Below are 12,397 nucleotides of genomic sequence, written 5' to 3'. Positions count from 1 at the left end.
AAAAAAAAAAAAAAAAAAAAAAAAAAAAAAAAAAAAGAAGCAGCACACAACTCCTCAGAGTTTTTCCCTATGTAATACATAGGTTGGAAAAGACAGAAAACATATCCATGTGATGTATGGAGCTTTCTTCCCATTAAAGAAAAAAGAGAACAAATTAAGAGGAACATTCATTCATGATTGAAATTACACTGGTTACAGGAAGTAACAAGGCAATTCTCCTCGGAAAAATCCTACTAATATATTCCATAAATAAAAAGGTACACACAGTAGTGCTTACACTACTTTTAAAAAATAAAACAAAGGAGAAAAAGAAAATAATCATCTGTATATTGAGAACTGACCACACTGAGCACTGTGCAGCCTCTTAGAGACAAACAGATTTCATTTGTCCACACACCCATGATCACTGTGTAACACAAAATGCCAAGAAGAGATGCCAGAATACTGCAATCTGCATGTCCTCACAAACACATCACTGTTACAGTAAGAGAAAGCTACATATTCCTTCCATCTTCTGTGCCTCTGTAGAGTTGAAATATTTACTATTAGGATTCCAGACAGTGAATATATTCTAATTCTACTTCCCCATAAACTCTACTCATCCATATACTGCTCCGTGACATCAGGGACCGCATATTTGAAGATCTACATTGAGAAAGGTGTTTCTGGAAACCTGACTATTCCTGAAATGCAAGTTATGTAGTACCTGAGACCTCCCTTCTCCACTAATATAAAAGGGCACCAATGTAGAAATTAGTTATCAAAATATTATTTGAGCATCATCTACAACATCTCTACCAGAACTGCAGGTCTTCATTCCTTGGAAATTTATGTCCTCATAGTATAAAATCCAGTGAAAATAGAACAGCACAAGGCTGTGCTTTTCTAATTTGAAGTGAAAGTTCGAAAGGCTTAATTTTAATCATTGGTGAAGAACAAAGATAAATTAAAGAAACCAAACACTTTTGGTAACATTACCAGAGACAGAGAACTAAAGTTTCAAATAGTTTAAATAAGAGGAATTTCTAAGAAATGCAGACAGGACACTGACCTGAGGAGCATTTAGGACAGCATTCATTCTTCTTGTTACTCTTACCTGAAAAATTAAAAGTGAAAATAAATACACCTCTGTTACGAACAATGCTAAACCATATTAAAAAATAAAACCCATAAAAACAAAAATGATACCAGAAAACTTGTCAACAATCCTACAGAAAGGAAAACATGGAATGATATATTTAATGTGGCAAGGAAAATGACTACCATCTGAGGCCTTTTTCTAACCTCAGCAGGCAGCAGGCACAAACAAAGCGCATACACACCTGCTGTAAAACACTACTACTCAGAGTTTTTACTGGAAACTGTTCAAGGACTAGAGTCATAGGCAAATGGCTAGTGGGGATTAAATGAATGCCGAGCATTAAATAGAGGTTCATTAGTCATCACACTAGAACACAATATCTGACCCTTTGGTCACATTTCATTTCATTCTACCTTGCAAACACAGTACATCTATTTTCCATGTGTGTCCTGCTGTCGTGATGTACAGACACAAATTCAATCCACCAAATATCATGTTTTCGGTTTTGTTTTTTTTTTCAAACTGATAAATCATCATCAGGTTGAGTTACAGCCACTTCCATCATCATCTAAGAAGGCTTTACATTGTTCCTGAGGTAAAATGTATCTTTCCAGTAACTCTTCTTTTTAATGTGGAATTCTTTTCTAAATTGCATGCACATCTTTGTGTGGGAATATTGACCACTGAAATGCACGTGAATGCATTTATAAGTAGAATATTACAATGCAGGACACACCTGCCTTTAAATGGAATGTCCATGTGCTAAATGTTCTAAGCCAGTGATTCTAGGCCTTTCTAATGCTGAAACCTTTTAATACAGTACAAGGAACTAATAAATTAGTATATGTACATGTGGTAAGCCTACCTGTAGATTGATATAAAAGTGATACATCAGTTCCTAAGGCAATCAGAAATATATCATTTATGGTAGTCTTAGGTGACTGTTGTGAAAGAGTCTATGACCCAAGGCATCATGACCCTCAGGTTGAGAACTGTTCTAGGCAATGCCAATCATCAAGATGCAGGTATGGCAGAAACTCTCTGAGGGTTGCTACTCATAAGAGGATATGCATAAAGATAAAGTGAATCATTTCCACAGTACATGTAGATTTATAAAGCACTCATTCTACATAATCTTTTGCCTGAGTATATTTTATTCCATATCTTATTTAATCTTCATGGCTCCATAGGAAAATATAATTTTCAGAGCAATAATACCCATTATGATAGTGCAATTTTAAAATGAAACAGAATTTAGTATTTTCTCTATTTTTATGTTTCATAGCTTTTAGTAATGCTTTGCAGTAATTTTTTCAGCATCTACCTTTCTTTTTTACTTTACCCAATATTTATTATTTATTTTTAGGCATTTTTTATTAGATATTTTCTTCATTTACATTTCAAATGCTATCCCCAAAGCCCCTATGCCCTCCCCCCACCCTGCTCCCCAACCTACCCACTCCTGCTTCCTGGCCCTGGCATTTCCCTGTACTGGGGCATATGATCTTTGCAATACCAAAGGCCTCTCCTCCCATTGATGGCCAACTAGGCCATCCTCTGCTACATATAAAACTACAGACACAGTTCTGTGGGGTACTGGTTAGTTCATATTATTGTTCCTCCTATAGGGTTGCCTACCCCTTTAGCTCCTTGGTTACTGTCTCTAGCTCCTTCATTAGGGGCCCTGGGTTCCATCCAATAGGTGACTGTGAGAATCTAGTCAGAATAATTATGACTAATACTTTTCTATATTCTAAAACCAAATCTGCTCAACACAGACAACATAAAATATTGGCTACAATATATACTTTTAGAATAATTACAAAATAGGGAATATCATGAACTTCAAATTATTTGTAAGTAGAAAAATAAATACATCATATGAGTGTAAATTTAGAGAGATAATATTTATTTCATGAAATATTACTATAATTTTATATTAGTATCAAAAAATTCAGTGTGAGATTATCAAAATAGTGTCTAAACTTATATAGCAAGAGTGTAAAACTTTTTTATTAAGAATAAACACATTGATATGTGTTCTCCGGAAAATGGTTTTCTAATCAGAATTTTAATATATTCTAGAGTCTGAATCTCAGGCTTGTGAATCCCAGTTGAATTCTTCCGAGAAGAATTCAAGAGAAGTAGATGTTTCAGACCATTTTGGGCTAGGCACCAAACTGTTATCTTAAAAATGAACCTAACAAATAAGCAAACCAAGAAAAGATTGAGAAAATACCACAACTGTGAATCATTGATTGCATTTAGCATACACATGTTTAAAAGCAACCATGCTGTAGCATCTTTCAGATTAATAGTAAGACAAGACCAAAGTGCTCAGCAGCATAGACAGCTGAGAGATAGGGACAGGATGGAAGAGGACAATAAACTTCATTTTGTCTTTATGTCATTATGATATTTGTTCCTCTTAGAATGTATCCTCATTTGTTTCTATAAAGTACTACTTTAAGAATCAAAAAAAGTGAATCATTTCAGGGTATGCTCTTGGGATGATTCACATATTATGTCAGATCCATCAAAATCCTACCACTGTAGGAAACATCTTCCTGAACATGCATATATCTGTGTTTTGGTATTGTTCCAGGCAGTTCTGAGATTCACAATTATAAATATGCCTCAAGTGATACCCCTCAGTACCTGGCTGTTATGGATTTCCCCTATGACGATAACCCTTGTAATTCCACATGAAAGTAAAAATGTGTGACATGGGTCTCCTCTGATATATACCTATACATATATACATTCACACACAGGCATACAAATTATATATGTCTAAAAATAAGAACTCATTCTGAATGTTGAAATAGTATTATTACACAAAGTTGTCATGGTAGTAGCATATACGTAGCTCCTTTTATGTATAATATTGAACCTATTTTTCTCTTATATCAAATACTTCTCCAGACATTTAACAGTTACTTGGATGGTCTCTTTCTATGCCACTGCCCAAGTAGTTTAGTGTGACAATGAGAAATAGTAGATGGATGGCATGCTATGGAAAGTCATACAAAATTAATGAGAATCAAAGGGGAAAAGGATGATTTTTCTAGAAACAAATGACTATCAATCTTTTATGTCATAAAACTAGGTCAGGCAATGAGCAATTCTGACACAGTATCTCCACTAACAATGTCTGAGGACTGCACAGACTCAGCAATGAAATCTCCAAATTCTTTTAGAAACCCTGTAATAATCTTAAACAGAGGATATTGCAGAATATGCAGAATACTGAAAGAAAAGAGGTGTTAGTCATCACACAAAGTGGACTTTACCTTGACTTAAAAAAAATCAGATGAACAAAAAAATTACAAAGGAAAAAAATTATAGAGTAGTTGCAAGGATTTACATTAAGAAACAGACTCTCTCTAATGGATACAGAAAGGGAACGAGTTGATTTCATACCAACAATGGAAAACTGTTTCAAGATCCACAAAACAAACAATTCAAAGCACAAAATATGTAAACCAGTGAGGGAAGACACACAACCCTGTCAACATGTCCATAAAAGGTCTGGGGGAAAAATGTTACACTGGTTCACTATGAAAGCATCAAAGAATATGAGAATAGAAGGAATATACCTCAGCATAATCAAGATATAGTCAACATTCTAACTCATTACATAATTTGAACACAGCCTCCATCATTCCACTGTATTCAGAAGAAAGGAACATGCAATGGCTTCACACTAACTCATAACAGTGTACCAGTGCTTGCAAAGAGCAAGTAAGACTTAGAACATTTTCCATGAACCAAATAAGAAAATAAGGACGCATGTTTTCCCAAGTTACATAATTTGTGAAACATGATTATTCAATTCAAAAACTATCAACAATTCACAAGAAAGCTCCAATCTGATAGTTCTCCTAATAAGCTATATAAAAATACAAGAAAATATCACTTGGTTTTATACATTGCTGGAGAATATGCTGAGAAATCAGCAGACCACTCATTGTCTAACAAAGTCATGGATACACTGGTGTAGAATTCAAATTGCTAACAGGGCTCTGTAAGCTACTGGGCAAACAGGCTCTCCTCAGATGCTGAATGCTAGTGCTGCAAAACAAACATGTGCAGCAAAGTATGCTCACCAGCATAATAGTCCCAAGACAACTTTTAAAGTAACAGAAGACTTTCTGGTTTGATAAATTACCCTGGAATTAGGATGGATCCTAATAAAACTTACTGCTATGTACCTATCTACAATATCCATATGATAAATCTTTGCCACATTACAATCGACATGAGATATTCACCGCTCTGGAGTCCATGTACAAAGAAAAAACTTGATTTATCACACACAGGGACATCTCTCTTTTTTTTTTTTTAAAGTGATATGTTTAATTTATTTAATGTTTGAATGGAATATATAAGGTCACATACACACACACACGCACACACACACACACACACACACACACTGCTGAGAATATTTGGGTTTGTTTCTATATATATTTATTTAGGTAGGGCTGGCCACTTGAAACTGTATAACCTATCAGAGGGCTTGCCCCTGGAGAAAGTTCATTCTTTCTGTCTCAAGAACAATAAATTGCTTGTAGCTTTGCATCTAGGAGTAGGAGCCTTGTTAGATTTTTCCCCATTCATCTTGGAATGTCAACTAGTGATCTCATTGTGCAGGTCTTATTTAGGCAACAATATTTTGAGGAACCATTATCTCACACCAGATACCTTAGTCCTTTGTCTCTTAAAAGGTTTCTTCCTCCTCTCCTATAGTGTTCCGTAACTGTTAGGGACACAGGTTGTATTGTATATGTGTCAGTTGGGCTGGTGTCTTAGTTAGGGTTTTACTGCTGTGAACAGACACCATGACCAAGGCAAGTCTTATAAAAAAAAAAAAATCAACATTTAATTGGGGCTGGCTTATAGGTTCAGAGGTTCAGTCCATTATCATCAAGGTGGCAGCATCCAGGCAGGCCTGGTGCAGGCAGAGCTGAGAGCTCTATGTCTTCATCCAAAGACAGGGACCACTCTTAACTCTTCCAATGCTGACATGAGGGGGTCTGTCAGCAATCCTGTTCCGTATCCAGGCTCCATATTTAGTCCCACAAGAGAAGTGACAACTCTATGTTCCTTCCTTTACTGTTATCTTTACAGTTTTCAATACCTCCATATTGTTTGCTGTTTCTTTTTTTAAATAAGGTTTATTATTTTAATTTGATTGGGGGAGTATTTTTGCCTCCTTGTTGGTTTGTGCACTTCATGCACACAGCCTCCAGCAAGCAGAAGAGGGATGGTGTCTGAATTCTGGATAAATATAAAGTTTCCAGGCAAACACAGGGAACAGAACCTGTAACTGGAAGAATGAACACTCTTAACAACTGAGCCATATCACCTGGTCTTAATTATTCCTTAATTACCTGCTGTAGAGATTAAATCAAAGAACAGTGAGATAGAACTCATGGAGCAACAAGGACACTTTCTTACAGTGCCAGCTCAGGAAAGACAATCACACAGAAGTGATGTGACAGAGACACATTAAAAAGTTTGGCAGCTTCAAGTTTCTCTCCATTTACTTTGATGTTGGCGATTGGTTTGCTGTATATTACTTTTATTATTTTTTAGGAATGGGACTTGAATTACTGAGCTTTCCAAGACTTTTAACATGAATGGAGTGCTGCATTTTGTTAAATGCTTTTTCAGCATCTAATGAGATGATTATGTGTTTATTTTTCCCTTTGAGTTTGTTTACCAAACAGTGAAGGAGTTTATCCTTCAGATGTGATACCATTTATGAGTTAAAAGAATGCAATAAGGAATGGCCCAACCATAGTCAGACATATAAATTTATTTAAATACATAAACAGTTAAATTTAAAAAAAATACATTAAAGGAGTAGAATTGACTTCATTTCTGCAGTTGCCTTCTGCATTATCTGTTCAAAAACTGTTAGCTGAATTAGGAGAGGGTCCAGAGTTATAGGATGTCACAGGTACCCTATTGATATGAGGTTTCCTGATGCTGTCTATGCAACCCCCACCCCCACACCCCCACATTAGCGTTAAAATTAGAGTTCAAGTCTGAACATTCACCCTTCCAATCACAGATGGGAAATTCTTTCTCCGGTTTAATGCACTTGTCTCCACATTTGCTCAATATCAACCTAAGTTCTTCTTTTACAAGAAACAGAATGAAATGACAGATGCTGATGAACGATATCTGACAGTCAAGAACATGTTACAGCTCATATGTGAGCATAATTGGCCCATATTTTGTGATTCATTCTGAAATCAATCTTCAGTCTGGACTCGCCATGTTATACAACTTTAAAGATGAACAACCTTCTCAATTAATGTGCATGAAGAATCTCATTCCTGATAGTCAATATCTGCACTCAAGGTTCTCTATTAACTTATCTTTCAGGAAAAGCAACAGAAACAGCTGAGGAACATAGAGTCAGTAGGGATCCAACTTCCTGCATTCACCATGCAAGTCAGAGTACAGATTCTTCAGTAAGGAAACAAGCAGAGAATTCACATAAGTTTCAACTATCACAGATGGTTTTGTATGAAATAACTTCTTCCTGTACATTCCTGAACTGATAAATAAATACTCACTGATCAGCATGAACTTAACAGTAACAGCATATCAAAATAAATTACAGACATGACATGACACAAGGGTAGCATGTACTCTTTCAAACATGGGGACACTTGACAAGAAGGTTTCTGATTTGTAAAGATTCAGAGCAATGTGTTTATGAACAAGGTAAACCTGACTACAGGTAGAAGTTTGAGAATGCACAGACCATTCAAGACCTTCAAAATATTAAACCAAGATCTCAAAATCAAAATTATTTCAGTTGAAACCATTAAGAAAAAACAGGAGAAATCAATGGTAAGATAAGACACACATTCTGTAGAGATACTAAACAATCCTTATCAAGGTCCTGCTATCATTGTATCAGAAAAAGGGAAATTGACAACAAAAGGAAATGATTATAAAGGAGCTACTGAACCCTTCAAAGTTAAAAGATCAGGAAAGAAAACTTGAGGCAATAATGCTTACATGAAGGTAATTAAATTTACATATTATTTATATGTACCCCCAAAAAGTGATGGAATGAAAATATCATCATACACATGCAGTCAAATAAATTGTATTTTCTGTTAGTATTAATTATTACACAGTAAGTCAGTAATGTGTGTAATAGGCTAATCATGAGATGATTCACAGTAGAATAGTCCAAAACCATTTCTATATAAACAGAATGGGGTAAAACCAATTGTACGTCACATTTGATCTCACTGGTTTAAAAAAAATGTTTATATGTTTTTATTCTAGCTTATGAGTAGGAGTGTTTTGCACCATGTATGTATGAGCTCTGTGTTTGTACATGGTGGCTGAGGAGGTCCAAAGAAGGCACCAGATGTCTTGGAACTGAACGCATAAATTGTTTCCAGACATCAAGGGGATGCTGAGAACTATACCCATCTTTAAGATGAGGAAGTGCTGTTCACTACTGAGACATCTCTTCAGTGCTCCTCCCATCCCATTTCCACTGTCACTTGAGCTCCCCACTGATTCTACCCCAATTCCTCCAAAATACACATGATTCCTTTGCTACAATCTTTCTCTATACCTTATAGTAGTCTTTGTTCTGCTTCACAGTGGCAACAGGTTTGGCTAATCAGTTAGATCAACATATAAGAAAAACATTCTTCATCTGGATTTCTAACATGTTACAGTGCCAGTAGACAAAGAGGATTCTACAAATGATTCTCCAACTGTTCTGTAGTTTATAAATACTGAAAATGCTCTGCAAGGATCTTGGAAGCAGGAGATGACACATAGACCATGGAGGGGCGCTACTGATTTGCTTGCTTTACATGGTTTGAATCACTACATCACCTGAGCTGTCTCCACTGCTCACAACACTGTATCTACTGTGCTCACATCACTGCTGTATCTACATGGTAGATCGTAACCATGCACAATGTGATCTGATGCCCTCTTCTGGCAGGCACGTGTGAGGGTGTACACGCAGAGAGAGTAGTCATATACATAAAATAATAAGCCTTTTTTAAAATGTAAAAATACAAATAGAATTTGAAGAGATATTTCGAGGGTTATATAGAAATTAAAGAAATTGACTCAAAAATAATATAACCATATGGTTCAATACAATAGACATGTCTCTCTGCAGATATTAGGTACTGACAAAGCAATGCTCACCTACTCGAAACTAAGAGCGCCAGGCAGTGGTGGCACACGCCTTTAATTCCAGAACTTGAAGGGCAGATGCAGGTGGATTTCTTAGTTCAAGGCCAGCCTGGTCTACAGAGTGAGTTCCAGGACAGCCAGAGCTACACAGAGAAACCCTGTCTAGAAAAAACAAAAAAAATAAAAAAACAAAAACAAAAAAAAAAGGAAGAAAGGAAGGAAGGAAGGAAGAAACTAAAAGAGTGACTCTCTGTATTAGAACTAGAGCTAAAAGGGGGACCTGGGAGAGAACGTGAACTGTGTGGGAAGGGGAGTGGGAGGGAAAGGGAAACCTGATATGATATTGGATGAGAGAAAAGGCCTGAAGCCCTGAGGACCAGCAAAAAGGATGTAAACAGGTAACATCAGGAAATACAAAGTTGGGGGGACACCCCAGAATGCACCAAAGATCTGGAAGGTGAGAGACTCCCAGAACTCAAAGGGATGGACATTAGATGAAATGCCCAACAGTAGGGAGAGGGAACTAGAGCACACCCCCAGCAGGGAGACAGGACATCAAGTGAGGGATGGGGTGGCCAACCCAGTCACAACTCTGACCCATAATTGTTCCTGTCTGAAAGAATTACAGAAATGGAAAGGGAGAGGAGCCTGAGGACAAGAAGGTCCAGCAACAGGCCCAAAGTGGGAGCCAGTTCATGGGGAGGTCCCAAGGACTGACACTATTTCCGAGGCTTTGGAATGATCACAAAAAGGGATCTATCATGACTGTCCTCTGAAAGACCCAACAAGCAGCTGAAAGAATCAAATGCAGATGTTTGTACCCAACCAATGGACAGAAGCAACTGACCCTTGTTGTTGAATTAGAGAAGGCAGAAATAAGCTGAGGAGAAGGGCAATCCTATAGAAGGACCAGCAGTCTCAATTAATCTGGACCTCCGAGATCTCTCAAACACTGGACCACCACCAAACAGACAGCATACACGAGTTGATATGAGGACCCCAACACACACAATAGAGGACTTCCGGGTCTCTGTTCATTCAGAGACTATGCACCAAACCCTCAAGAGACTGGAGGACCCAGGGAGTTTAGAAGTCAGGTGGAGTGTGGGGTGGGGGGCATCCACAGGGAGACTGGGTGTGGTGGGGAGGAGGTGTGGGATGTGGGGCAGATGGAGGCTGGGGGTGGGGTGGGTGGGGGATGGAATATGGAATGTAAAAAAAAAATTTTTTTTTAAAGGGACACTGCAATATACGACAATGACATCGGTGTTACTATATGCAGGGCTGAGGAAGGTCATGCACAAGTGAACCAGAATTGAAGAGTTCCTAAAATAAGTGAATAAATCAACCTCCTACACTATAAAACTAAGACCCGCATCAAGCAAGGGCACAGACTGAACCAGGAAGGGTTCCCTCTAATGGTGTCTGACGACTGGACAGATGAGCACGGAATTCTCCTTTCCTTAGACAAACCTTATACTAAACACAAAAGTAGACTATTGCCATAAACACAAAGTAGAGGAGCATTAGAAAGTCATCATACAAAGATGGTATTACCTGGACACACAAAGCAGGTGAGCCCAAACAAACATATGGAGAGAAAAATCACAAACCAGTTGCCATGATTTACACAGAGACTGTTCTAAATTACACTGAAATAGAAGGAAAGCTGAGTTCACACCAAAAATGCAAGACTGTTTCAATACTTACAATCTAATCAATGTCAGACATCAAATGAGTAGACTCAATGAGAGAACAAAAGGGACTATGTCAATAGATACATGAAAGCCCTGTGCTAAACTGTGGCATTTGCACAGTACAAAAGCGCTCAAGAATGTGAGGACAGAAGGAACATACCTCAAAATAATAAAGACAAAGACACAAAGCTAAAGAAAACAGTGCCAAAAAAGGAAACTGTAATTATTCCAGTTACAACTCAACACAGTGCCTCAATTAGTACACAATTCCAGGACTGAGAAAACTTTAAACAGGACAATATAAGATAGTCAAAAAGCAAGTGAAACTTCTTGAGAAAAAAAAATATAGCTCAGATCAGACAATTCACACTTTCTACAAATGCCTAGGACACCCTGTCCATAGCATTCATAATCCCAAAAAACTACTATGCAGACCTGGCCAGCGGGCAGAGATATCAATGGCCATCTCCAGATTTGCATCCTGTGTGGTACAATCCCACAATATGCCCAAGAAAGCCTACCCAATGGAGTAATAGCGGTATCATAGATTATTTTGTGAGTTATTATTTTGAAGGTTTTCTGGTGCAATCTGAGGACAGCTACACAGAACAAAAAAGTGTGGCCTATACTGGAAACCAGCCGAAGAGTCAATGATTTCTATAGGCCTTACAAGGGAATCTACTACTGACCTTTGGAACATGTTCAAATGTTTCAGTTCACAACCATAGCCTGGTGCTGCTTTCAGTCTGGGTCAAAGACACTTTATTTAATAGGCAACAGTCATTTCAGAGCCTCAAAACTAACCAAATATCAAAAATACATGATAACTTATTGTACAGCCTATAACTGGAAATACATATTACTATATATAATATTCTCAGTGAAAATTTCTAGAATCATTAATTAAAGAGAAATAGAAAAATCCAATTTCATATCCACTTTCTCCTGTCACTTCAGCACACGCCTCGCTGAATTCTTATAACATACCTGGTTCATTGGCTATAGTCTCCTCTGTGTTCACCATCCAGGGCTCTTAGTTCTGATTCACAGGTGAGCACATCTGACTGAGCGGTAGGAGACCTGCATATAAGAAGGAGATACTTCTGAAAATATCTGGAACTTTTCATGGAATAAAAATGAAAGACGCTCACATCCGTCAAAATGATAAACACAAAGGCAAGAGAAAAATACCAGGATAAATGTTTCTGAGAGCAAGTGAAAGACTTGTATACTAAAAACATCAATTCTTTGAAGAAGTTGAAGACAATATTAAGAGATAGAAAGAGCTCCCAAACCCTGATATTGCGGTCTCTTGTGAGGCTATGCCACTGCCTGGCAAACACAGAAGTGGATGCTCACAGCCAGCTATTGGATGGAACACAGGGTCCCCAATGGAGGAGCTAGAGAAAGTACCCAAGGA

At 37.5% G+C, this 12,397-nt stretch overlaps 1 protein-coding gene across 1 annotated transcript in view; it reads right to left on the bottom strand.

Moving 5' to 3' along the window:
- LOC115063335 (zinc finger protein 610-like) overlaps positions 1-12,172 on the bottom strand; it is a 15,597-nt gene extending 3,425 nt beyond the window's left edge. The window contains exons 1-2 of the mRNA XM_029534710.1: positions 11,965-12,172; positions 1,052-1,096 (exon numbers count right to left, since the gene is read on the bottom strand). Of these exons, the coding sequence (XP_029390570.1) occupies positions 1,052-1,096; positions 11,965-11,973 (54 nt within the window). The 5' untranslated portion in view covers positions 11,974-12,172. The remainder of the gene's footprint in view (positions 1-1,051; positions 1,097-11,964) is intronic.
- Positions 12,173-12,397: the final 225 nt, after the last annotated feature.

Source organism: Mus pahari, unplaced genomic scaffold (assembly GCF_900095145.1).
Source record: "Mus pahari unplaced genomic scaffold, PAHARI_EIJ_v1.1 scaffold_12465_1, whole genome shotgun sequence".
NCBI classification, from domain to species: Eukaryota; Metazoa; Chordata; class Mammalia; order Rodentia; family Muridae; genus Mus; species Mus pahari.
The sequence above is the reverse complement of the archived record's forward strand: the minus strand, read 5'-3'. Positions and strand labels throughout refer to the sequence as shown.